Raw genomic sequence first — 25435 nt, forward strand, 5'->3', positions numbered from 1 at the left:
CACAAAAATCACTGGCACACTTCCCAAACTTTTTCATGGCTACAGATTCATGCAGTCTTTGTTTCAATTATATGATTATAAGTACAGAAATGTAAGCAAGGCACTTAGAGAACATCAATACCATATGTTCCAACTAGTTCATGGTGACCATAAATCTGTTTTTAATATGCATCTATGACAACATAGATTCAAACAGGCCATACATCCTCAGAAAATGCAGTTAATAGACACTACAGCACAGCAGCAGTGAAGTGGGTCACAGAAAAAGCTACAGCTAATGCATAGATGAGAGAGGAAGACCAGAATGCAGAGAGAGGAATAGAAAAGCTTAGTCACACTGCAAGAACAAGCACCCAATTACAATTTTCTAAATGTGGCTAATGTAAGATCTAAACTAATTTCATAAATAATGAAATATATATATACAAAAACATTTTTTGATGCAAATAGGGCTGTCAATCGATTAAAATATTTAATTGTGATTAATCACATGATTGTCGTGAGTTAACTCGCAATTAATCGCTACTTAATCACATTTTTATCAGCTGTAAATGTATCTTAAATTAATATCCTTCAAGTTTTTAATAATCTAATCAACATATGGACAAATAATGCATGCTTTATGTAAAAAGTATGTTTATTATTAGTGGAACCATACTCTGAGCATGAAGACTAGACATGTATCAAAGGTCACAGATGTTTGTCAAAGAACTAGTTCATGTCTCTTAAGCCTAAACTTAAAAATTCAGAATATGCAGTGATTTCTCACATTTTAAGAATATAAATAAAGGGAGTTTTTACACTGGCAGTTTAATTCAGAACAGGGCACAGTTCGTATGAAAAATGTGTTTAAAAAAAAAAACGCTGTTATGTGGACCTGTGAGTGCACCAGTACTTCACCACACCTGGAGGAGTTCCATATTCCACAAGTAGGAATATAATGTGGCCCCTTTAAGAGATGCTATTGAACTGCATGAATAACTGCTGATATTTTGTGTGTGTGTGTGCCTAACTGTGCTGCGAATCACACGAACAGTGTGAGAAACACGGACACAGGAGCGCTCTGGTTCAGAAAAGAAACCTGCGTATTAGTTTAAGCCAATTGTAATGTATTTGGTTCAATAAAACCCATGTACTGTAAGTGGTGATGGTGTTAATGATTTACCTCAGACATGAGCGAGAGTGAGCTTGCAGTGTATTCGCGCACCGCAATCGGACTTGGACTGCAGAGAATGTGCTCAATGTAAAATCACACTTTTCTTTCGACCAGGAGTCTAATAAAATTTAAACAGAAAATATGGTAGCTTATGTAGGCAATAACTGCACTTGTTTCAGAATAGTAATGTTAACCTCCTACTATTCCTATTTCTTAACCTATTTCTATTTGCTGCTGTATCCTTTACATCTATGGCTGATCTCAATTTCTCCAACTACGGGCCACGGATCAAACTAAAAATGTCCGCTGCGTTAATCACGCGATAATAAAAGGAGAACCATTAAAATTAATTTGCGTTGACGTGTTCATTTCGACAGCCCTAAAATATACTATATATATATATATATATATATATATATATATATATATATATATATATATATATATATATAGGCAATCGATTAATCACAATAAATCTAAAATAAAAGTTATAATCATTATGTATATATAAATACACACACATGTATATATTTAAGAAATATTGTCATGTGTGTGTATATATATATATATATATATATATATATATATATATATATGTATAACACTTGTGATGCAATTAATACATTATGTTATATAATAGTACAATGTAAAAAAAAAAGGTTAAATGACCTGCAGCAGTGGCTGCCAAACAAAAACCAATAAATTAATTTGAATCCTAATTTTAATAAGGAAAAGAAAATGTGTAAAATAACAGTTCTCTCTAAAACTTTTATTTTAAATGTATGTAAAATTATTGTTTTTGCACTTTGAATTAAGATATGTCACTTTAATTTTACGGTTTTTATTTAGCAGCCAGAGCTACCGGTCATTTGACAGTTTTTTTTTTTTACAGTGTAAATATTAAACTAATTAGATTTACTTTAAAATTACAACGAATAATGTTAAATTGTTATGGACATAAACATTTAATATAATGAGCTACATATTTAATTACAGATTATTTCTGTAATTTTACATAAATTTGTATGTCATTTAAAACAACAGAAAAAAATACTGTATAAATAATACAGCAATTTCCCTGTATATATATTTTTTAAATTACTGTAATTTGTCATTAATTATATAATCCTAATAATTATATAATTTGTCAGGTTGTTAATTTAAAGATATTGTTTGTAATTTTACATAGTTTTGTGTATATAAGCTGGTTCAGTGGCGTTAAATAATATTTTGACCAGAATAAAACAAGTTAATTTAGATTTTATCATTTAATAAGGTTACTATTTTTCAGTGTGTACTCAATAGCCAAAATTATTCACAAAACAAAAAGGTTTGAATATCTGTTTGTTTGGGCTAAATGCTTTTCGATTTATTTCCACTTTGGAAAGTGGCCCAGAATCAACATCATTTTTTCTGTCCTGTAATTTGTAAACTACGTTGTGAATGCAGGCTATGAGAGAGATTGTGGGGGCAAAATTCCAACATTTACCCCCCCCCCCCCAATCCCCCCACCTCAACTGTTAATCACCCTGACAACCACCTCCCCCAAAATCAGCCCCATGGAACTGAAACTTTCACTCTCTTTCATGCACACACATACACACACACACACACACACACACACACACACACACACACACACACACACACACACACACACACACACACACACACACACGCACAGAGAAATATTTGCACAATTTAATTGTGAAATGTCCTAAAAAGAATCCAAGCCTCTTACACAATAAAACAGTTCACTAGCAGCCTGAACACTACAACGTTAACAGGTCAGTAAAAGCATTTTAACAAGTGGTGACTGAACATAACACACTCAAAATGCACATCCAAATAAGGATACAACATCTGTATAGTTTTTAATTGTGGCTAATTAATATATACTTTAAGCTCAAACTAACCCTTTAAAATCAGGCTTTAGCAAACTTCTGGGGATAGTTTTGTAAGTAAACTCTGTCTCTCTCTCACACACACACACACACACACACACACACACACACACACACACACACACACACACACACACACACACACACACACTCACACACACACTCACACACACACACACACACACACACACACACACACACACACACACACACACACACACACACACACACACACACACACACACACACAATTTCTCACTCTTCAGCTTTCCTTCCACCTTTAAACTATCATGTTGTATGGCTTTGGACAGCGTGATCAAATCAGAAATAGCAGTTAGTGAAAAACAAGATCTCTTACACTGAACAGCCAAATCCATCCTTCATCTTCACACCAGCTTTAAAAATATTTACAGGTCCTCTTTGTCCTTTTTCACTACCAGAAGCCAAACTTCCTCAATCTGGTAAACTCCACACAGCACGATTATTTCCACATGTTCACTATGGCCCTGTCCACAGTGTCTGAAACGATCCAGTTGCTTCTTTCTGTGTGTGCTCACACACACACATACACACACACACACACACACACCCCTCTGCCGTAGCTTGATAGGACGTTCAAATGGTGAGGGGCTGACATGAGCCTGATCCGAGTGAAGTCATCACAGGAGCGAGGTTACACTTGAGGCAGTTTCAGAGTGAGTGTGGCAAGCGGATCTCGGCATTCCTCATGCCTCAGGAGCACCCAGCTGGGGTGGGACACAATAGACGTGGAAGGGGGCGTATTTCTATGGTAATTTGTGCTGGTGCTGAGGTGCTCTCTGTAATTAGACCCTGTACAAGTGAGGGACAACAAAAGAGCCCTTCTACAGGCAGCAGAACAAATAGTAAAAAAAGAAGGGGGACCATGAAGAAAGAAAAAAAAAACCCGCCTGCCACCTGACCATGGCCCCCGGGGAACAGCGTTCTTGAGCTGCCAGAGTTCAAACTCCAGGAATTCAAAATCCTGTTCCAAACGGAAATCACAGAACACATTGTGACACCTGTTTATAATCCCAATCATGTAAACATGTTAATCCAGAATACAATTTAGAGAATTCACTCACTCTCCGACCCACTCACTCACTCGCTCAGTCACTCGCTCGCTTGCTCACTCACTGACCCACTCACTCGCCTCACTCGCTCACTCACTCACTCACTGACCCGCTCACCGACCCACTCACTCACTCACTCACTCACTCACTCACTCACTCACTCACTCACTCACTCACTCACTCACTCACTGACCCGCTCACCGACCCACTCACTCGCCTCACTCGCCTCACTCACTCACTCACTCACTGACCCGCTCACCGACCCACTCACTCGCCTCACTCGCCTCACTCACTCACTCACTCACTGACCCGCTCACCGACCCACTCACTCGCCTCACTCGCCTCACTCACTCACTCACTCACTCACTCACTCACTCACTCACTCACTCACTCACTCACTCACTGACCCGCTCACTGACCCGCTCACCGACCCACTCACTCGCCTCACTCGCCTCACTCACTCACTCACTCACTCACTCACTCACTCACTCACTCACTCACTCACTCACTCACTCACTCACTGACCCGCTCACCGACCCACTCACTTGCTCACTTGCTCGCTCACTCGCTCGCTCACTCACTCACTCACTGACCCGCTCACCGACCCACTCGCTTGCTCACTCGCTTGCTCACTTGCTCGCTCACTCGCTCGCTCACTCACCGACCCACTCACTCACTCACTCACTCACTCACTGACTCACTCACTCACTCACTCACTCACTCACTCACTCACTCACTCACTCACTCACTCACTCACTGACCCGCTCACCGACCCACTCGCTCGCTCACTTGCTCGCTCACTCGCTCGCTCACTCACCGACCCACTCACTCACTCACTCACTCACTCACTCACTCACTCACTCACTCACTCACTCACTCACTCACTCACTCACTCACTCACTCACTCACTCACTCACTCACTCACTCACTCGCCTCACTCACTCACTCACTCGCTCACTCACTCACTGACCCACTCGCCTCACTCACTCACTCGCCTCACTCGCTTACCAACCCACTCACTCGCTTCACTCGCTCACTCACTCCCATCACTTGCTCACTCACTCACTCACCCACTCCCTCACTCACCCACCCACTCGCTCACTCACTCACTCACTCGCTTCACTCACTCACCCACCCACTCACCCACTCACTCACCCACCCGCCCACTCGCTCGCTCACTCACCCACCCACCCACTCTCTCGCTCGCCCGCCCACTCACTCACTCACTCACTCACTCACTCACTCACTCACTCACCCACCCACCCACTCACTCACTCACTCACTCACTCACTCACTCACCCACCCACCCACTCACTCACTCACTCACCGACCCAGCCATTCCATACCAAAATGTACACAGATCAAAATGTAAGTTTGTTAAAACAACACAACCAAGAAAATGTGTATTAAGAAAGTAAATAGTCAGTCAGATTTGGTTTAATGTTGACATAGATAAAAGCATGTGCTAAATGAATAAATGTAAAATGCTTTAAATGCAAGTTACTCGCAATGTTTGGCTGGGATCTGAGTTATTAGTGCTGCACCTCACGACCGGATAAACAGAGCTGAGCTCTTCCACTCTGCCAAAGAGAGCGCGAGAGAATCAGATGGAAAAAGCGAGCAGCGTCAGCAATGTCAAAAGGTTTTATGCCAACCAGACGTTTGCATTCAGCTGCCAATTGATGATGTGAGCAGAATTGATTCATTCATTTTGCAAATCCAAGATATTGTAAAAGAGACTTTTTCATACAGGAATGTCAGAATGTTAAGAGTATATTCATATGACGTGCTTATTTAAAGGCACAGAGGTGTAATATGTAAATAAGAAGTCATGCAAGTTATGTCAGTTATGCCCCAGGAGTATGCAGGAATATCAGCTTTCAGAAACTAAACTCCATGTTTCAGTCTTTACAACACACACACACACACACACACACACACACACACACACACACACACACACACACACACACACACACACACACACACACACACACACACACACACACACACACACACACACACACACACACACACACACACACACACACACACACACAATTCTTGTTACACATGCAAAAACTATATTCACCACATGTCAGAACTGTCAAAGGGACAAGTTATAAACCACAAAACGTGACCAGAACATCAGACTAGATATTCAACAAAATGTTTGCTCCTCAAAGTCAATGTCTCACATGCATTCAGAACCATCATGTTACAGTATCAAATAAATGGATACACAAAATTGTCTTTCATGGCACTGAATGGCAAACTTCTATTCAATCGTTTTAGCTTAGACTAAAGCTCTATGGGCTTTGACTGCAAAACAGAAATGGACCAAGCCAAACAAACGTTTGTCCAATTATCCAACAGCCAAGTTTCCTGATGAAAACAATTCTTCCCATAGAGGCTAGAATTACAAAGATAGTATGTGTGAAATTGTAATTATATATACAGATGTTAATATAATAGCAAAACCAAGACTTAATATATGCAAGCCAATGGAGATTTGCATATTGAGGAATTTCATATTCATAAAGAGTAGCCTAGCAACTAGTACAAAGCCATATTCAACAGCCATGAAGTGAAAAGAGTCTATAACACAGACAAAAAAAGACTGAATAAGAAGATCTGGTTAGTTGGAAAATGTGAAAAAAAGAAAAAGGCAGGTGCTTTAAAAACAAACCACACAAAGTAAGAGATACCTTCATCAACATCTGAAATATAGTCCTCATTGAGCATTTCAGGCACATTGGCTCTACGGACTGTGTAATTTAATAAAAAAAATGTTAGAAATAATGTGTAAATGAACAAAAATAAACTTTACATGAAAATATGACAACACAAATATTTCCTTTTTACCTTCATCATCTGACATGTCCAAAACCTCGTTCATTGTTTCTGGAACATTCATTTTATGTTTTTCCGTCACTGTCTGCATACAAAAAAAAAACATAAAAATGCATTTGTGGATGTGGCTTCATTTTGCACGGTCACATAAAAAGCATGCATTTTATTATTTGTGCATGTGTAGCATTCTTTTTTTATCTGTGACACTATCACAAAAGAACTGCGTCCCCCTTTTATGCTGTGATCTGCCCGCTGAAATCAGTCTGTACTTAAGCACAGTAACACCCGGTGTACAGTATCCTGTAGAATAGCTGTATCTATATATTTAGAATATAAAGTTCCTCACCACAGTAGTGTGCGTCTCCTCTGTCACGACTTTGAGTGTGTCGACCACAGAGATGTAACCCAGGCGTCTGGCAATAGCTAAGGCAGTGTTTCCATTCTGTAGGTTCAAGAAAAATAACATTACATCATTTTTTAGTATTATAATTATTCCTTCAGTAAAGGCTTTACGACGTATAAAAGGCAATTTATTAATTAAACCTATTGAATTTTCACAAATGCACATCACCACATATTTCTGTTGTACTATGATGCCTATAGTATATGGGAATTATTACGTACATGATACTACATAGACTATTTTATTTAATTAATATTTCTATATAAAAACATGAATGCCTAAAACATTATGACCAGTCACGTGCGAAGCAATTACTGTTAATCATTTCCTAACAAGGCCGTCTATTAAAGTCTGGGTTAACAATCAGTTCTCGTAATCTCATGTTGGATGCAGGAGAAAGGCTGGAATGAAGATCTTAGTGACTTTGACGAGAGCCAAATAGTTCTGGCAAGGCGACTGGGTCAGAGTATCTCTGAAACAGTGAGGCTTGTGTGTAGCTCCCGGTCAGCGGTGGTGAGAATTTCCAACAGTTATCCGAGGAAGGACAAACCACAAACCGACGAGGGGGTGTTTGGCGCCCAAGGGTCATCGATGCATGAGGGCAACAAAAGCTATCCTGACTGGTCTGAGCCAACAGAAGGTCTACTGTGGCATTGCCACACAACATTTTAATGGTTATGGGACAACCCTGTCACAAAACAAAGTTTTGCTCTGCTGGATATGGGGCTGTGTAGCAGCAGACAGTCAGAGAGCCCTAGATGACCCCTGTCCTCCGTCAAAAGCAGTGGAAGAAGATTGCCAGATCCATTGAGTACCGATTTTTTTTTTTTTACAAAGAAAAGCCATGTATTTGTGTGCCAATTATGGTAAATGGACTGCATTTATATAGCGCTTTCAAGAGACCCTATGGCCATCCAAAGTGCTTTACATATCGCCTGACATTCACCCACCGACGACGATGTCAGGCCATGTAAGGCACCATCCAGCTCATAGCAGCTGGGGTTAGGTGTCTTGCTCATGGACACTTCGACAGTTGGTCAGGTGGAACCGGGGAACGAACCACCAACATTCTGGTTTGTAGACAACCTACATGAACCACTGAGCCACTGCCGCCCTGGGGAAGTGATGGCACCAGGATGCACTGTGAGACAATGAGTGTGATGCTCTGGGCAATGATATGCTGGGAAACCCTCGGTGTGGCCATGCATTTGACACGTGCCACCTGCCTGTCTAAACATTGTTGCAGACCAGGTACACCCCTTCATGACAACGGTGTTTCCTGGTGGAAGTGGCCTTTTTCAGAAGGAAAATGCACCCTTTAACACTGCACACGTTTTTTTTTTTTTTGAGGAACATGATGAAGAGTTCAAGGTGTTGCCCTGGCCTCCAAATTCCCCATATCTCAATCCAATTGAGCATCTGTGGGATGTGCTGAACCAACAAGTTCGATCCATGGCAGCTCCGCCTCACAACCTACAGGACTCTGCTGTTAACGTCTTGGTGCCAGAAACCACAGGACACCTCCGGGGGTCTTGACGAGTCGATGGCTCGGCAGATCAGAGTTGTTTTGGCAACACGTGGAAGACTGACAGCATATTAGGCAGGTGGTCATAATGTTTTGGCTCATCAGTGTATAATATAATATATTCTAAAATCAAATAAAATCAAATATTCTAAAACTAAACAAAACAATTTTAAAAAAAAAATCTAAGATTTTAAAATCAAATAAAATGCTGGCTGCCTGCTCCTTCAATTTAAGTTTATGGGATTTTCCCCTCTTATTTCACAGTGAACTAGGCAAAAATCAGTCTGATTGCTTAGAAAATTAACAGTTAACATTAACACGATTTGAGGCATCTCGTTTTGAAGAGGAGCAGGAATTCAGACTTTGTGCTGTTGTGAGACTCACCACTGTCAGCTCATTAGGAGAGGCTCCATGCTGCAGCAGAAGGTTAATGATATGTGTGTGACCCTGCTGAGCGGCCTGATGAAGAGGTGTGTATCCATTCTGAACATGATAGGATTTGAGAGATTAAAACTTTATTCTGAACCACCGGTAATCAGAAAAGATGACAAGAGACTATCAAAGAAATGCAGTTACTCAGCCTAGCACTGCTTTCTGTGAACATTGTTTCAATAACCTTAGTTTTGGCGTTGACTTTAGCCTGGTTCTTCAGGAGGAAGTGCACCATCTTCACATTGCCATAGTGACAGGCGACATGCAGGGGTGTGTATGCCATCTGAACCAGAACACAGAGACATGCATTACTCAGTTTCCAGTCAAGCACATTAATTTTTCACACATAAAAAGTGCAATCATTTATTTAAAGAATACTCTTACATGTCTAAAAACAATCACACTTAACCTTATAAAAAATAACAGGCCATAGTATTTTTTAGAGATTTTTAGATTTAGTTATTAATTTAGGATAATTTTTCAAAATGTATGACCACATCAAAGTTCAAAGTAGACTCCAGTTCAATCCTAGGGTATGTTCTGCAAAGCTTGTCTAAATTAGCAACAATAACAAAGAGGGCGGAGCTTAGTGAATAATTAATTTATAAATAATTAATTTCTTTCTAAATGCCACACACAAGTAATAGTCAGCACTTGTTCTTTATCATTGTTCTGCATCATTCTCTGTGCACAGAGAGGGGGTGTTTTCTATGGGTCATTGTGCTGTTGAGTATTGATCTGTGTGCTGTCTGTCTGTCTCACGCTCTCTCAACATCTGAGAGCCGCACTGAATGACCTTGAGCCGGGGCCGTTCGATGTTTATACACGAGTGACCAATGAGGAGACTGGCCAGACATAGTATGTGGATGCATGTCACATATCTATCTACCTATCTGTCAGTCCTAACAAGGATAGTAAAACCTGAGATCAACTACACTGGACATGAGGGAAAGGGATTAATAAACATAATTAGTGATTCTTATTTGAAAATGTAAAAATGCAAGATGATTTCTCTGATGGGTAGGTTTAGGGGATAAAATAAAATACAGTTTGCACCGTATACAAATCATTATGTCTATGAAGAGTCTCTTCACAAAGATACCGAAACCTAATCTGCGTATGTGTGTGTGTGTCCTGGTAATTCCTTCATTACTGAGACAAAATGTCCCCACAAAGATGGCAATACGGTCTCCAAAACCCTTGTTAGGGTAGGGTTAGTCTAGGTGGATATAATATACAGTTTGTAAAGTATAAAAATCATTATGTCTATGGAAAGTCCCAAAAACATAAACACAATGTGTAAGTGTGTGTGTGTGTGTGTGTGTGTATGTGTATGTGTATGTGTGTGTGTGTGTGTGTGTGTGTGTGTGTGTGTGTGTGTGTGTGTGTGTGTGTGTGTGTGTGTGTGTGTGTGTGTGTGTGTGTGTGTGTGTGTGTGTGGGGTAATCCCTACGTTATGAGAAAAAAATGTCCCCAAAAAAGATGGTAATATCCAAAATCCTTGTCCTTGTGGGGACATTTTTTGGTCCCCATGAGGAAAACATCTTATAAATCATACAGGATGAGTTTTTTATAGAAAGTAAAAATGCAGAATGTTTCCTGTGATGGGTAGGTTTAGGGGCAAGGGTAGTGTAGGGGGATAGAAAATACGGTTTATACAGTATAAAAACCATTACGCCTAGGAAATGTCCCCCATTTCCCCCACAAAATTGTGTGTGTGTGTCCAATACCTTAGTCTCTGGGTCTACCGTGGCACCATGATTAACCAGCACTTCTGAAACATTGACCTTGTCCTCTTGAGCCGCCAGGTGAAGAGGGGTCAGTCCACTCTGACATAAATATGGATTAACCAATTTAGTGACATAACTACACAGATATGAGAAATCATGCAGAAATGAATCATCCCTCATGATAATTAAAATAAATAGGGTCAATTTGGATTTGATGTTAATGAGGTCATTATCATTTCCTGTAAAAAACTTTACTCACCCCAAAACAAATTGTAAGTTAAATGAAAGAATTATAATACTGTTTAATAATATGCTCTTTATGGAATAGCATCATAAAGTCACTGAGCTAATTTTTCACCTTGTTTCCCAGATTGACGGCGGCTTCACGAGCGAGCAGGAGCGTGACCATGTCAACATTGCCCTCTTGGGATGCCAGGTGGAGAGGACTGATGCCCTGGCGCGTCATGGCATTGGTATCAGCTCCGTACTCAAGCAGAGTGGTCGCTATCTCCATCTGGTTCTTCTTGGCGGCTATGTGCAGAGGAGTATAGCCATTCTGGGAGGGGAAGCAAGTGAAGGAGATCATATTAAAATAATTTCTATGGGCATCCAGACAAAAATCAGAATAACAACGATAACATGCAGAAGCTTATCCTGAAACACGAATTACTCTCAGAATACTACTTGAACTTTTTAACGGTGTAAACAGTATGTAGGATTGATATTAGGCACTGAATGTCCAGTAAAGAATCCCGTCATGTTATAGTAATCATGTTTAAAATCCGAGACTCTATTACAAAACCCACCAACTTGTAAATCTACAACTTTCCTGTAGCTCAACCAGCAGACTCGGAATTGACTCGTACTCAAACATGTTAGGACTTGGACTTATTTCCGAGTCCACTCGAGTCCCATTCAAAATATTCATGATTATTACTCTATGTTAATATTTCTTTAAACTGATGTTTGACGCTTCCAATGATGTGTGGTTTTCAACTGCAACAGCACATGCCTAACGTTAGTGTAAAGGTAGCAGGACTCGGGTCAGGAAAGGATGACATGTGGAGCGAACCTCTAGCTCTTAACTATGTATGGAAATGTCTGCTACATCATCTCTTATTCTTTTTGTATATAAGAGCCACAAAGAGTTCATATGTAGTAAGACTCTAAAAAAACAAAAACATTCTGGGATGTGTAAATTCTGCGGTACATCAATTACTGAAGCATAGGGAACAACGTCCATTTTTCATCGACATGTGGAGCGACAGCACAAAGATTAAGAACTAATAATTTCTGTAGCCAATATGCATAAAATCTCAGCATTTTGACAGCTAATGCTTAGTAGCTAATGCTTAGTAGTATATATATATATATATATATATATATATATATATATATATATATATATATATATATATATAAAATCCTCATTAGTGCCTGCGTGGATCGGTTGAATGAGGATTCTATGTAAATATATTTATGATTGCACCGGCTCTCTCTGGTCTCGGTCTTGACTTGGACTCGACTCTTTCTGAACTCGGTCTCGACCCTCTCTGAACTCGGACTCAACTTGGACTCGACCCTCTCTGAACTCTGACTCAATTCGGGCTCGACCCTCTCTGAACTCGGACTCAACTCGGACTCGACCCTCTTTGAACTCGGACTCGACCCTCTCTGAACTCGGACTTGACTCGTACTCGACCCTCTCTGAACTCGGACTCAACTCGGACTCGACCCTTTCTGAACTCGGACTCGACTCGTACTTGACCCTTTCTGAACTCGGACTCGACTCGTACTTGACCCTCTCTGAACTCCGACTCAACTCAGACTCGACCCTCTCTAAACTCGGACTTGACTCGGACTTGACCCTCTCTGAACTCGGACTCAACTCGGACTCGACCCTCTCTGAACTCGGACTCGACCCTCTCTGAACTCGGACTCTCTGAACTCTGACTCGACTCGGACTCGACCCTCTCTGAACTCTGACTCGACTCGACCCTCTCTGAACTCAGACTCAACCCTCTCTGAACTCGGACCCAACTCGGACTTGACCCTCTCTGAACTCGGTCTCGACTCGGACTCGACCCTCTCTGAACTCGGACTCGACCCGGACTCGACCCTCTTTGAACTCGGACTCAACTCGGACTCAACCCTCTCTGAACTCGGACTCTCTGAACTCTGACTCGACTCGGACTCGACCCTCTCTGAACTCGGACTCAACTCGGACTCGACCCTCTCTGAACTCGGACTCTCTGAACTCCCACTTGACTCGGACTCGACCCTCTCTGAACTCTGACTCGACTCGACCCTCTCTGAACTCAGACTCAACCCTCTCTGAACTCGGACTCAACTCGGACTCGACCCTCTCTGAACTCGGACTCGACTCGGACTCGACCCTCTCTGAACTCGGACTAAACTTGGACTCAACCCTCTCTGAACTCGGACTCTCTGAACTCTGACTCGACTCGGACTCGACCCTCTCTGAACTCGGACTCAACTCGGACTCGACCCTCTCTGAACTCGGACTCTCTGAACTCCCACTTGACTCGGACTCGACCCTCTCTGAACTCTGACTCGACTCGACCCTCTCTGAACTCAGACTCAACCCTCTCTGAACTCGGACTCAACTCGGACTCGACTCTCTCTGAACTCTGTCTCAACTCGGACTCGACCCTCTATGAACTCGGACTCGACCCTCTTTGAACTCGGACTCGACCCTCTATGAACTCGGACTCGACTCGGACTCGACTCTCTTTGAACTCGGACTCGACCCTCTCTGAACTCGGACTCGACTCGGACTCGACCCTCTCTGAACTCGGTCTCGACTCGTACTCGACCCTCTATGAACTCGGTCTCGACTCGGACTCGACCCTCTATGAACTCGGACTCGACTCGGACTCGACCCTCTTTGAACTCGGACTCAACCCTCTCTGAACTCGGACTCAACTCGGACTCGACCCTCTATGAACTCGGACTCGACTCGGACTCGACCCTCTTTGAACTCGGACTCGACCCTCTCTGAACTCGGACTCAACTCGGACTCGACCCTCTCTGAACTCGGTCTCGACTCGTACTCGACCCTCTCTGAACTCGGACTCAACTCGGACTCAACCCTCTCTGAACTCGGACTCAACTCGGACTCGACCCTCTCTGAACTCGGTCTCGACTCGTACTCGACCCTCTCTGAACTCGGTCTCGACTCGTACTCGACCCTCTCTGAACTGGGACTCAACTCGGACTTGACCCGCTCTGAACTCGGACTCGACTCACACTCAACCCTCTCTGAACTTGGACTCGACTCGGACTCGAATGAGCTGCTCTCGACTCAGACTCAACCCTCTCTGAACTTGGACTCGACTCGGACTCGAATGAGCTGCTCTCGACTCGGACTCAACCCTCTCTGAACTTGGACTCGACTCGGACTCGAATGAGCTGCTCTCGACTCGGACTCAACCCTCTCTGAACTTGGACTCGACTCAGACTCGAATGAGCTGGTCTCGACTACAACACTGGTGACCTCAGTCTGAACAATCATATCGGAATTCATGCAACTTTTACATCATTCATAAGCATCATTCGTCAGAATTCTGCGCTTCAAAGATTTTACAGACACAAAGTTATCTTTACATATTTCTCATGTTGCCTTGTGGCAAAGCACTAAAACTGGGCAATATTTTGTTTAATCATAATATATTTTCCCCCCAAAAAAATGCAATATTAAATTAAAGGTGCACTGTGTACATTTTAGCGGCAGCTAGCTGTGAGGTTGCGAATTGCAACCTCTCACACCTCCCTTTCGAAGCATAGAGAAGCTACGGTGGCCGACACTGGACAAATATGTCATCATCTGAGACAGCAGAGAGTAGCTAGTGCGCTGTAGAGAAGTTTGTCCATTTAGGGCTACTGTAGAAACATGACGGTGCAAAATGGTGACTTCAATTTAAGGGGACTTGCGGCATATGAAGATAGAAATGGCACGTTCTAAGGTAATAAAAACATAACGGTTCATTATGTAAGGTCGTTATACACACTGAAAACAGTTATGTTATATTGCATTTCTGTCAATAGATCCTCACAAATATTACACACTGCACCTTTAAGTAACATCGATTCACAACTCTTATTCAAATATTAATTTGCATCATCGCTTATAAATGTTAATGGAAATCCCTGTGGGACACTTTTCGAAATGAAAATAAAAATATACAGTATAACTTCAAAACTAAAGTTGTGTCGAAAACTAGATTTTACTGTAGTTTACTATATGTTTTGCAGCCTCTACACAGCACTAAGCCACATGCTGCCAAACCACTAAAACCACACTAAAACCTTAGATTTATGACATTTCCAACACAGGAACATGTTGACAGCAGCGTTTTCCTTTTAACCTCACAGATTAAGAGTGGAACTATGGTTGAAAGGTGGAGAAAGCTAGTAAAGCTAGACGAACTAAGCATAAGAAAGAAACTTGTTTCGCAACAGCTAGTGAATACTGAGGTGTCAGCCAGTGAGGTCAATGGAGAACGCTCCCATCCGAGTCAGTTAGTGTTCTCTACATGCCAGGCCTGGCTGCTGTTCGTTGTGAAGGAACAAAGGCAGTATTTGGGTCACTGTATTTGTTTAGGGTTCAGACTGAGCCGTTGCAGGGTGAACAAAACAACACAAACAGTTCACAAGCGTTAACACATGGACTCTCTCTTCAAGTTCAAACAAAAAAAAATAATACTGTGGAAAAAGATGACAGACACAATTAAAGATGAGTTTATGAATTTAAGAATATGATAGGAGAAAGGATTCGTTAAACTTCCAGATCTCTATGCTCTGTTCCAAAAGCGGCATATGTAGACCATATTGTATGACATCATAGGCTCATTCCCGACATGATTGCTGTTAAAAAAAAATTATGCTGCCTTTTAAAGAAACTTTTTTCTATTCTGATGAAGCTGAATCACATATACTAATTAAAGTCATGTAATTTATTTAATATCGACAAATATTGACACAAATATGATAATTTAACCAATACTTATGCTCAATAGCTTAGCAACATGCTAACATCATTTGTGCAACAGTGTCCGCCCAATTTTTCAGCTGCATTTGTTCTGGAAGTATTTTTCCATTAATTTCTCCCATAGGGATTTTAAAAAATGTCTTTAAAGAATTATAAGCCATGAACCAAGCCAGATTATTTTAAAAGCATAGCATAGCGTAGCATTTGTAGTGAGTCATGGGAGTGAGCAGAGCTAACAAGCTCTTTTGTCATGTCTTGCTTGCGATGACTCTGATTGGTGGAATTGTATGTGCATTACATTACCAAATTGAAATAATGCGGGCTGATGTCTTCAACAGAAGCAAATACCATCCATTAACAACCTGACATTAGAGATGTCTTTAAAGGTTTATAAGATATTGTTAAAAATCAATTCCTCTATGAAGAAAATGAATGAGTTTTTATTTCTGGAACCTGAATGTTCCACTACTTTAGCTGCGTTTCACCCGCAGGAACTTTCCCCAGGAACTAGGAACTTTGGGTGGAGTGTTTCGACCGCAGGGACCAGGGTCTAAATGAAGTTCCGGGTAAAAATAGATCCCCGTTTCCACTGAAATTACCCAGAACAATTTGTAGCAGGAACTTTTTTACAGGAACTTTTTTACCCCCAGACCTGCTACTGTCTGCGTTTCCACCGCTGACGAAAAAATACCGTGAAGATTATGCAAATTAGTCCGGTGATGTAGGACTGCTCGCGAATGCTCCTCCCAGTCAGTGACGGACAGTAATCATTTTTAGCAACACTAGCCATTCCGATTAAAATCATTCAGAATTAAAGATTTAGTGGACTGTTTACATGAGACATTATCTAAAGCGAGCTGGTATTTACATTTATGTGCCGACTTCTAATCGCAATCATTTTGTGACATGCAGTTTGTCTGCAGCATCAAAAATATCGACGCTGTCCTCTCCAACAGCTGGAATGTGTTAACTGTAGCCATAGAAACTCTAAACGGCTACCAGGACTAAAACGTTATTATATAAGTGATTTATTTGTTGTTGTAAATTGTAATAATCATCTTAGAAAAAAATATTTCTTATTATTTTCCAAACTGTTGGAACTTGATAAAAAAAAAAAAAAAAAAACATATATATATATATATATATATATATATATATATTGATCCTGACTTGAGGATGAATAAATGATGACAAAATTTTTATTTTTAGGTGACCTACCCATGAGCAATGTGCCAAAATAACATTAACCACAGAAGTACACAGTTTTCAAGAACTTCTTCTTTTCAATGCGATATAAATGTGTACAAGCTTACCATCCCCTGAGGTTACAGTGGGTGGATTAGAAGTAAAATGAAAAAAATGATGTAGGGTGGAGGAGGTTTAGTGAGAGCATGCGTGCAGCCATTTGGTCTGCGGCCATATTTCTTCAACACTTGTATGTGTGTTTGTGCGTGTGCATGTGTCTGCGTTTGGATGAGGTTTGCCTGTGCTAGTTGATATATTGCGTTTAGTAGACAGATGCGGTAAGGGTTTCATGATACCTTCGCTGCTGCGTGTGGGGAGGCTCCTTGGTCCAACAGGAGGAGGGCCACTTTCTGGTTATCGTAGTGTGCAGCAACATGCAGTGGTGTTAGTCCACTCTAAAAACACACACACACACACACACACACACACACACACACACACACACACACACACACACACACACACACACACACACACACACACACACACACACACACACACACACACACACACACACACACACACACACACACACACACACACACACACACAGATATACAGCTATTATTGGCTGAGGGCTCAAAGCTGGGGTGTGTGAAACAGGTGCTGTTATAAATCAATCAGCTTTTAGCTTTGGAGAGTAAATTTAGCCAGTGTACATTAGCGAATGAAACCTCTGGCATGTCTGGAAAATGATAGTATACTGATAGCATACAAATGCGTCTCCAATGTGTGTTTTCATCTAGAAGAATGAAGAGGGCATTTATGATGATCTCTGCAATGTAAGCATGCTTTCTGGGTAATAAAACTGTTTAACATTTTACATAATAGTGACTAGGTTTTTAATGATAATAGCATTGTGTATTTATAGGCAACTGGGGTTATTGGGATTATATGACCCCACACAATTTTAAATTCATATACCTGCTTTTGATTACTGGAGGTCTTAATGGTGCGCTCACACTTGATTTTGTGTTTCATTCACTTCCATTCATACACATGCAAATGCATGAGAGTTGGAATGAGAGTTTATTTTAAGTCTGACGTAAAAACTATATGATAACATGGATATACATATACATTTTTCTATTTCTCTTTGAAGCATAAATAGTATGTCATATGCCAGCATATGCTGGCATGCGGTCACATCTTTGTATTAAAAATAATTGTTTGTTTGCCGAGTTGGAAAACAGATGTAACCATTTTAGACATTACACAAAGAATTCAAATGTGTCTCTTATTTATATCTCTCATCCAAAATCCCTCCTTTCAACAGATGCTTAGAAAGGAAAAGCAATGCTTTATTTCTTACCGTGGTCATGTTACCATACCATAAACTGAAGGATGGCTGTGATGACATAAACATTTAACACAAAACTTGTATATCTTTAGTCAGGGAGGGCCACTATCCTGCAGAGTTTAGCCAGGAGCTAAACTCTGCAGGACAGTGGCCCTCAGGGACCGAAGTTGCCCATCCTTGTTATACATTAAAGGTACACTGTAAAAATTTTTTGTTGGATTAACTTAAAAAAGTAAGTAACCTGTTTGCCTTAAAATTTTGAGTTTATTCAAGTTAAAAATTTGAGTTGATATAATGAAGGAATTGGTTAAATAAATAGAAACTCAAATATTATTGTATCTATATCACATAAAAATAAATATGATAAATCATGAAAATAGCACAATTTGGCATGTTTAACTGCTTCATCACAAATAAAATTACCCAAATATGTTTACATATTTTAATCACATTTGAATAAAGGTTGTCGATTCTCAAAAATGTTCATTGTATTAACCCACATTTTTAATTTCAATGAACTCAAAATGTTAAGGCAACCAGGTAACTTATTTTTTAATTTATTTTTTACAGTGTAGTAATCTACAACCTATATCTACTAGTGCAAATAGACACTTTTACCTTTCCAGCTGCGTCAGGTGGCGCTCGCTTCTGCAGTAGCAAGTTAGCAACTTCAATCTTCCCGTATTTGGCTGCAACATGCAGGGGAGTGAATCCCTTCTGCAAGGACAAAGATTTCATAGAAATTTACCAACTACATTTCAGAGACCATTCATTCAGTGTGACATGCACAACTGTTTTAGAAAACTGGTAAGTTTTGGGGTGGGGTTGATGAATTGCAACAAAAAAAAACTGATCTGTGTTGCACAAGTTTCCTTCTGTTAAGTAATATTAAAGTATACCAGCCCTTCAGTCCTGCTAGAGGTGAAGTATTGCTGTAACCAATCCGGCTTTACACAAGAACACAACAGTGCCCGGCTGTTCTGCTCAGACAAAGTTGATCTATCAAATGCATTAAGAATTTTTTTGAGGTATAACCATATTTCTCCCACAATCAAATTGTAATGCAGAAAAATACTTTAATAAATGAATAAAAACCAACCACTTACATGGCCAGTTTAGAAGAGATGTAATCTTGTACTCTAATTAACATTATGGAACCAAAACTAAACTGATTGTTTTATAACCCCCTTTTCTCCTTTATAATCAATGATATAAATTTACTGTCATAATGTTTGTTTTATTTTATAACCTTAACCTCAAAGCAATTATAGAACTGTTTCCCCTAGACTCATTGGAGGCCAGCGTTTCATTATGCCATACTAATCAATCATGAGCAATTATTAGAGACACAGGACAAACATATCCAATGACAGCTATGTTATCGGAGGGAAACTCTGCTCTGCGGTGAATGGAGCGGTGGAAAACACCATGAATTCATTCTCCTTCCTCAGCACATTCCCACACTGTAACACTTGGCAGCTGATCAGTAATGTTTGTCCAGTATTTTATGTCTATCACAATCACACAGTAGGACACTGGGGGATTTTTTTTATTTCTACAGCTAACAAAGCTGCTTATAGTAGTTTTGGTCAAAGATACAGGCTGAGTTTTATTGGACAACGAATTCTTAAAGGTCCCATGTAGTCAAAGTTAAGCTAGTGTACACTTCTGGAAAACAGACTAAAAGTTTTGGCTCATTTTGCATTTTTCTCCAATGACAAAAATAATACATTTGGCAATTTTTTAAACAATAAAAAGTTGTTTCAAATATTTTTTTTCCAATGTAATGTCTCCCAGCTGTTTACAAAATAAAGCGTTGCCCCACCCAAACTTCCCGTTTCAATAGAAAATATATTATCATAGAAAGGGAAACTGTACTCGCCAAGCCATTGAATGTGGTCTTTAAAGTCACCATGACATCAAAATTGATGTTTTTATGGAAAATTACAGCATTTATTAATGATTTATCCGTGCACATCATTTTTTTTTGTCTTGTGCCCTCATAATCTTAAATCAAAATAACTTCCCCTCCCACTAGCCTCAAAATCTCTTCTCTTCTCTAATGGTGTGTTTACTGGCCGCCCTCACGCCAGTCGCATGAGATGACAGCAAAAGCAAACAACAACTATCCAACCATCCATTCCAGATGGACAAAATCAAGTCCCGCCCTACAATTTTATAAGCCGTTTCACTTGAGTATACGTCACAATAGGGATGAAAAGTATATTGCAACTTCCATTTCATGCTGACTTTAAAACTCTTTCCTCCCCAGCGTTTTTTAAAGGTCCCATGGCATGGATTCTTTTATTATTTTATAATGTTTCCTGAGGTGTACTTATATTGTTAGTATGGTTTTTACATCAAAAAACGTCATAATTTAGAAATAAAACGTATTTTTTCTATACTGATATTAGCCCTGTGGCTGGAATGCTCTGTTTCAAGGGCGTGTCTTCAGCGAAAACACCCACTGTTGTGATTGGCTGACATCTTTGCATTTGAAATTAGATTATGTGCGGAGGGGCGTGGTTTAGTCAGACGTGATCAGCAGCACTAACTCTCTGCCAGTCGAGACGAGAGAGAGAGAGACAGAGCTGGGGTTCTTTGATCGCTCTCTGTAGTTTAATCATTTAAATAACAGATTTGTTTCATGCTCCTAAGAGAAACGACGTGAAGTTGATCGTTTCAGTCACTGGCTTGATTCACTGATGTATCAAGATGGCCAGCGGAGTGACTGACAGTATTAAACGATTTAGAAAGAAGGTCTGTGTGAATTTGAATGATAAGCTACACATCAGAGCTCACTGATCCCAGATCAGGCATTAATGAACACTGTTACTCACTGTATGTGGCGGTGCTGTCGAATCCATATGGTAAAGCCTATGCTGACATCGCGACTGATAAACTGAATCATTCTCTACTAATTCTCTGGATGGGCAAAGCAGAGGAAGGGGCGGTAACCTTTCTTGGTATGACATCATAGCAGGAGAATTCAAGATCAGCTCGTCTGAGCTCTCAAAGGCAGAGAAAGACAGCCAGAACTCTGTTTACACTGATCAGAATTTCTATCCACTTGGGGACAATATTCAGGCTAGGGGAACTCATATTAATGTTGAAAAACCTCATAAAATGAAAATGTCATACCATGAGACCTTTAAAAAAGTTGCCAGCCACCGCCAGGGTTTTTGTAGACTGGGTAAGCCCAGCCTGATCTGCCGGCGATTTGATTTCGCCCGGCAACTCAGTCTGTAAACCTGTACATTTATTTCTGCTGCTTCTGTTACACTTTTGCGGGAACCAATCACAGGCTTATCAACCTGGCGTACTATTGGTGGGTTTAACAAGATGACGGATAGAGAAGTGATGGGTCTGATTGGTCGAAGGATTGTCCAATTGCGTACAGAGACATTTGAATAATTCTCATTGAATCCGCCTCTTGTGCAGTAGAAAATACAGAGAGCAGAATCTCCAGACTAATGTTCAATCTTATTTTGAGCTTGATCTGGTGATAGTCAGACAAGGGTTTTTGATCATTTTCACAAAAATGTAATAGAATAGAATATATTGTTATATGAATATCTGAGAATGCAATATATCAAAAGAAATAGCAGACCCTCTGCTTTAAAAAAAAAAGTTGTATTCTTGCTTCATGCATTCCTTTTTTATCAACTTTTTTATTACCCCTTTATAGGGGTAATTTTAATTTAAAAAGCAACATTTTGAAAAATCTGCTTTTTGTCAAAGACTACATCCAGATCAGATTCAGAGCGATGATCAAACACAGATGGAGTAGATCGAGTCCATCAACACCCCTAATGCTTCCACAGTCCTGGGTCCACATTTCATTCACTAACATTAGAGAGTTTTGATTTCTATGATGTTTAATGTTGATGATCACGTTATTTTACATATGCCTCTGCTTACATAGATCGTTTGTTGTTGTTGTTTTTTTTGCGTCTTCTTCACCTGTGTTTTGATCAGGAGATTCTGTACTCATTCAGAAGATGCGTAAAAGCGCCCCTTAGCGTATAACAGGGAAAACACGAGAAAAGTTTGCGTTTGGCGGGGAAGGGTTTTCTAACAAATAACAGAAAATTCTGTGTTTGGCGGGGAAAGAGTTAAAAGCTGTATATAATATTTCCCGCAGGAACATTTCTGTATCCTGAGTCTTAACTAGGGAGAAGATATAACTTGTTACTGACAGATAAACTTTTAGTAAGAGTATAAGCGAGTATCAATCCACAGACCCTTACATCACTGAGAAATTTGGAAAGGAAGGCCTTGTGTTCAGTAACGTAATCAATACAAACACCAGGATACTAATGCATCCCACGTGCAGCAACTGCAAATAATCCTAAACATAATCAGATGTTCCTCATAATGGACATGATGTCAAAATCATGTTGTAATGTAAAAGCATAATGTATTCCATGTAATGGAAATATAACACAGCAATAATATAATGCATGCACAGTCCTACATCGGCATATGACAGGTTGGTGAGCTGTCCATGATGGATGAGATGCCCTTTCTTTGATTTGCAAGAGTTGCAAACCCATCACTGGCTTTTATATGGTCAGCTAAAATGCTCAGGGAGGAGATGTCAAGCGTTTCATATAGAAAACATTTAGTTAATTTATGTTCAACCCACAATTTAACACTGCTGTGAGATTTATGCTAAAACCAAGTGTGTCAGGATGCATGATTTATGCCAGTGAGGAACTGCTGTGTGTTAGTGTTGGGATATCTATCTAGCTGTCTAACTCAGATGTTTCATGATGAGCTTGAGTTTTTCACAAATCATTTTGCACACTGCATTCGTTTCCATTAGTTGTTCACACTGACAGAGATATCTAAGAAGCCCCTAAAGGGACATGGTGGTGGGGAAAAAATATGGGATGGGAGAAGAAATAAGTCAATGATTAAACTACCATCTCATTTGTGATTAGTGATGTTAAAGCACCACACAGAAAAATAGGGTGTCAAAATTGTACCTTTAGCTTGTCGCTGGGGCAGTACCCTTAAAAGGACATCTTTGTACCTGTTTTACTCCTAAAAGGTGCATATTAGTAACTTTGAGTACAAATGCGTACCTTAAGGTACTATTATGAACCTTTTTGTGGTAAAAATGGTACAACGTTGTTCTTTTAAGGGTACTGCCCCAGCGACAAGCTGTTGTACCCCTAAAGATACAATTTTGACACCCTATTTTTCTGTGTGTATACAGTATAAAGTCTTTCACGACTCTTCCATTTTACTTTTTGGCAAAACCATGCTTTCTTATAATTTTCCTGGAGTCCATTTTAATGGTTTAATTACAATTTAATAAATAAAAAAGGATGCCTAATAACTTGAATAAGTAATTAAATTAAACAATAGTTACGTGTTGTAATTAATTTTTTCAAGAAATGATGTTTTGTCTCTTTTAATGTTTGTTAATTCTGAGATGTATTAATATATAAAAATGTATTAAACTGCTTCACAACAGAGGTTTACTGTGTACGTGTACATTAAAACATGGATGAAAAATCGCATGATATTCCTTAAATAATGTTTTAATAAACTCTATTATTATTGTCATTATTATTGCTTTAAGTACATTCTACTGTAGAATAGACCTTATACAGAACAGCACCATGACAGGTATGAAAGCGAGGCTCTGAGGGATAGACGTAAAACCACCTCTCACACCCTCGCTTTCATTCCAATTAAAAATCAAAGATGGCGCTTCTGTGAATAAGTTCAATAGTAAATATTTTTCATCATAAGGCATAGTCATAGGAACTCTTTATCCACATATAATGAGATGCTGAAAACATCACGAGCGACATGCATGCTTGAGTTTATACTGTAAATAACTATATAGTAAATTCCACTTTTATGACTAGATTCTGTGATTCCGTCCACATGTTCCGCATCCCAGAAATCACGGGCCCTAACTCTACTGGAGGCTACATTCAGTTTTCAATTACGTCTATTCAGATATCATTTCTCTGTAGTTCTTTGGGTTGTGCTTGTTGATTGTAAAGTAAATCGCAAGACACTCTGCATGATGATTCGTTTAACTGAACAATCAATTTAATAAATCATTTGAAACAGCCTCCTGTCTGAGTGATGTAACATGACACTTTGTCAGCAGAACGCAGCTCACATGCTCAATTTATTCAATATTGAATGAATTTACTGATTCATTAGAAACACAACTGCATGCTTGATGAGGAAGAGTGTTTGCTCCATTAAACCAAATAGAAAGAAATCAACATCCCATCACAAGGAAAGCAAAATGGAGGAGATCAAACAATCTTGTTTAAAAACTGACAAATGTAACAGGACCATAGAAAACAGCAGGCAGGACTCACTAAACAGCACAAAGTGGGAGTCTTTTGACACCTCACGATATGATTTCATTCCGATTTTGGGAAACATGAGCTGATTATTAAATTATTCTTGATCTAGATTTTCTTGATTTTTAATTAATTTGTTTACAGATGTTAAATATCTAATTTATTTGTGCATTTGTATTAAATTGCGTATATAATTATTACCTCTTTTTAAAATAATAAATTCATATTACATCAAAACAACTGAATATAGAATTATAATAGAATTATTATTGGATCATTACTGGAGTGATAAGCACAGTTGTGGACATGTTTTACCCCCTTGGTAAATATGAACAAAGCAGCCTGCAAATATAAATTTGCATTTTTATCTTTTTTATCTATCTATCTATCTATCTATCTATCTATCTATCTATCTATCTATCTATCTATCTATCTATCTATCTA

General features: G+C 39.7%; 1 protein-coding gene across 1 annotated transcript in view; it reads right to left on the bottom strand.

Moving 5' to 3' along the window:
* ank3b (ankyrin 3b) overlaps window positions 1-25435 on the bottom strand; it is a 160738-nt gene that overhangs the window by 44956 nt on the left and 90347 nt on the right. Inside the window, exons 16-24 of the mRNA XM_067429868.1 lie at window positions 19269-19367; window positions 17647-17745; window positions 11453-11650; window positions 11095-11193; window positions 9549-9647; window positions 9317-9415; window positions 7351-7446; window positions 7017-7089; window positions 6860-6919 (exon numbers count right to left, since the gene is read on the bottom strand). Coding sequence (XP_067285969.1) covers window positions 6860-6919; window positions 7017-7089; window positions 7351-7446; window positions 9317-9415; window positions 9549-9647; window positions 11095-11193; window positions 11453-11650; window positions 17647-17745; window positions 19269-19367 — 922 coding nt within the window. The remainder of the gene's footprint in view (window positions 1-6859; window positions 6920-7016; window positions 7090-7350; window positions 7447-9316; window positions 9416-9548; window positions 9648-11094; window positions 11194-11452; window positions 11651-17646; window positions 17746-19268; window positions 19368-25435) is intronic.

This window comes from Pseudorasbora parva, chromosome 21 (genome assembly GCF_024679245.1).
Source record: "Pseudorasbora parva isolate DD20220531a chromosome 21, ASM2467924v1, whole genome shotgun sequence".
Taxonomy (NCBI): Eukaryota; Metazoa; Chordata; class Actinopteri; order Cypriniformes; family Gobionidae; genus Pseudorasbora; species Pseudorasbora parva.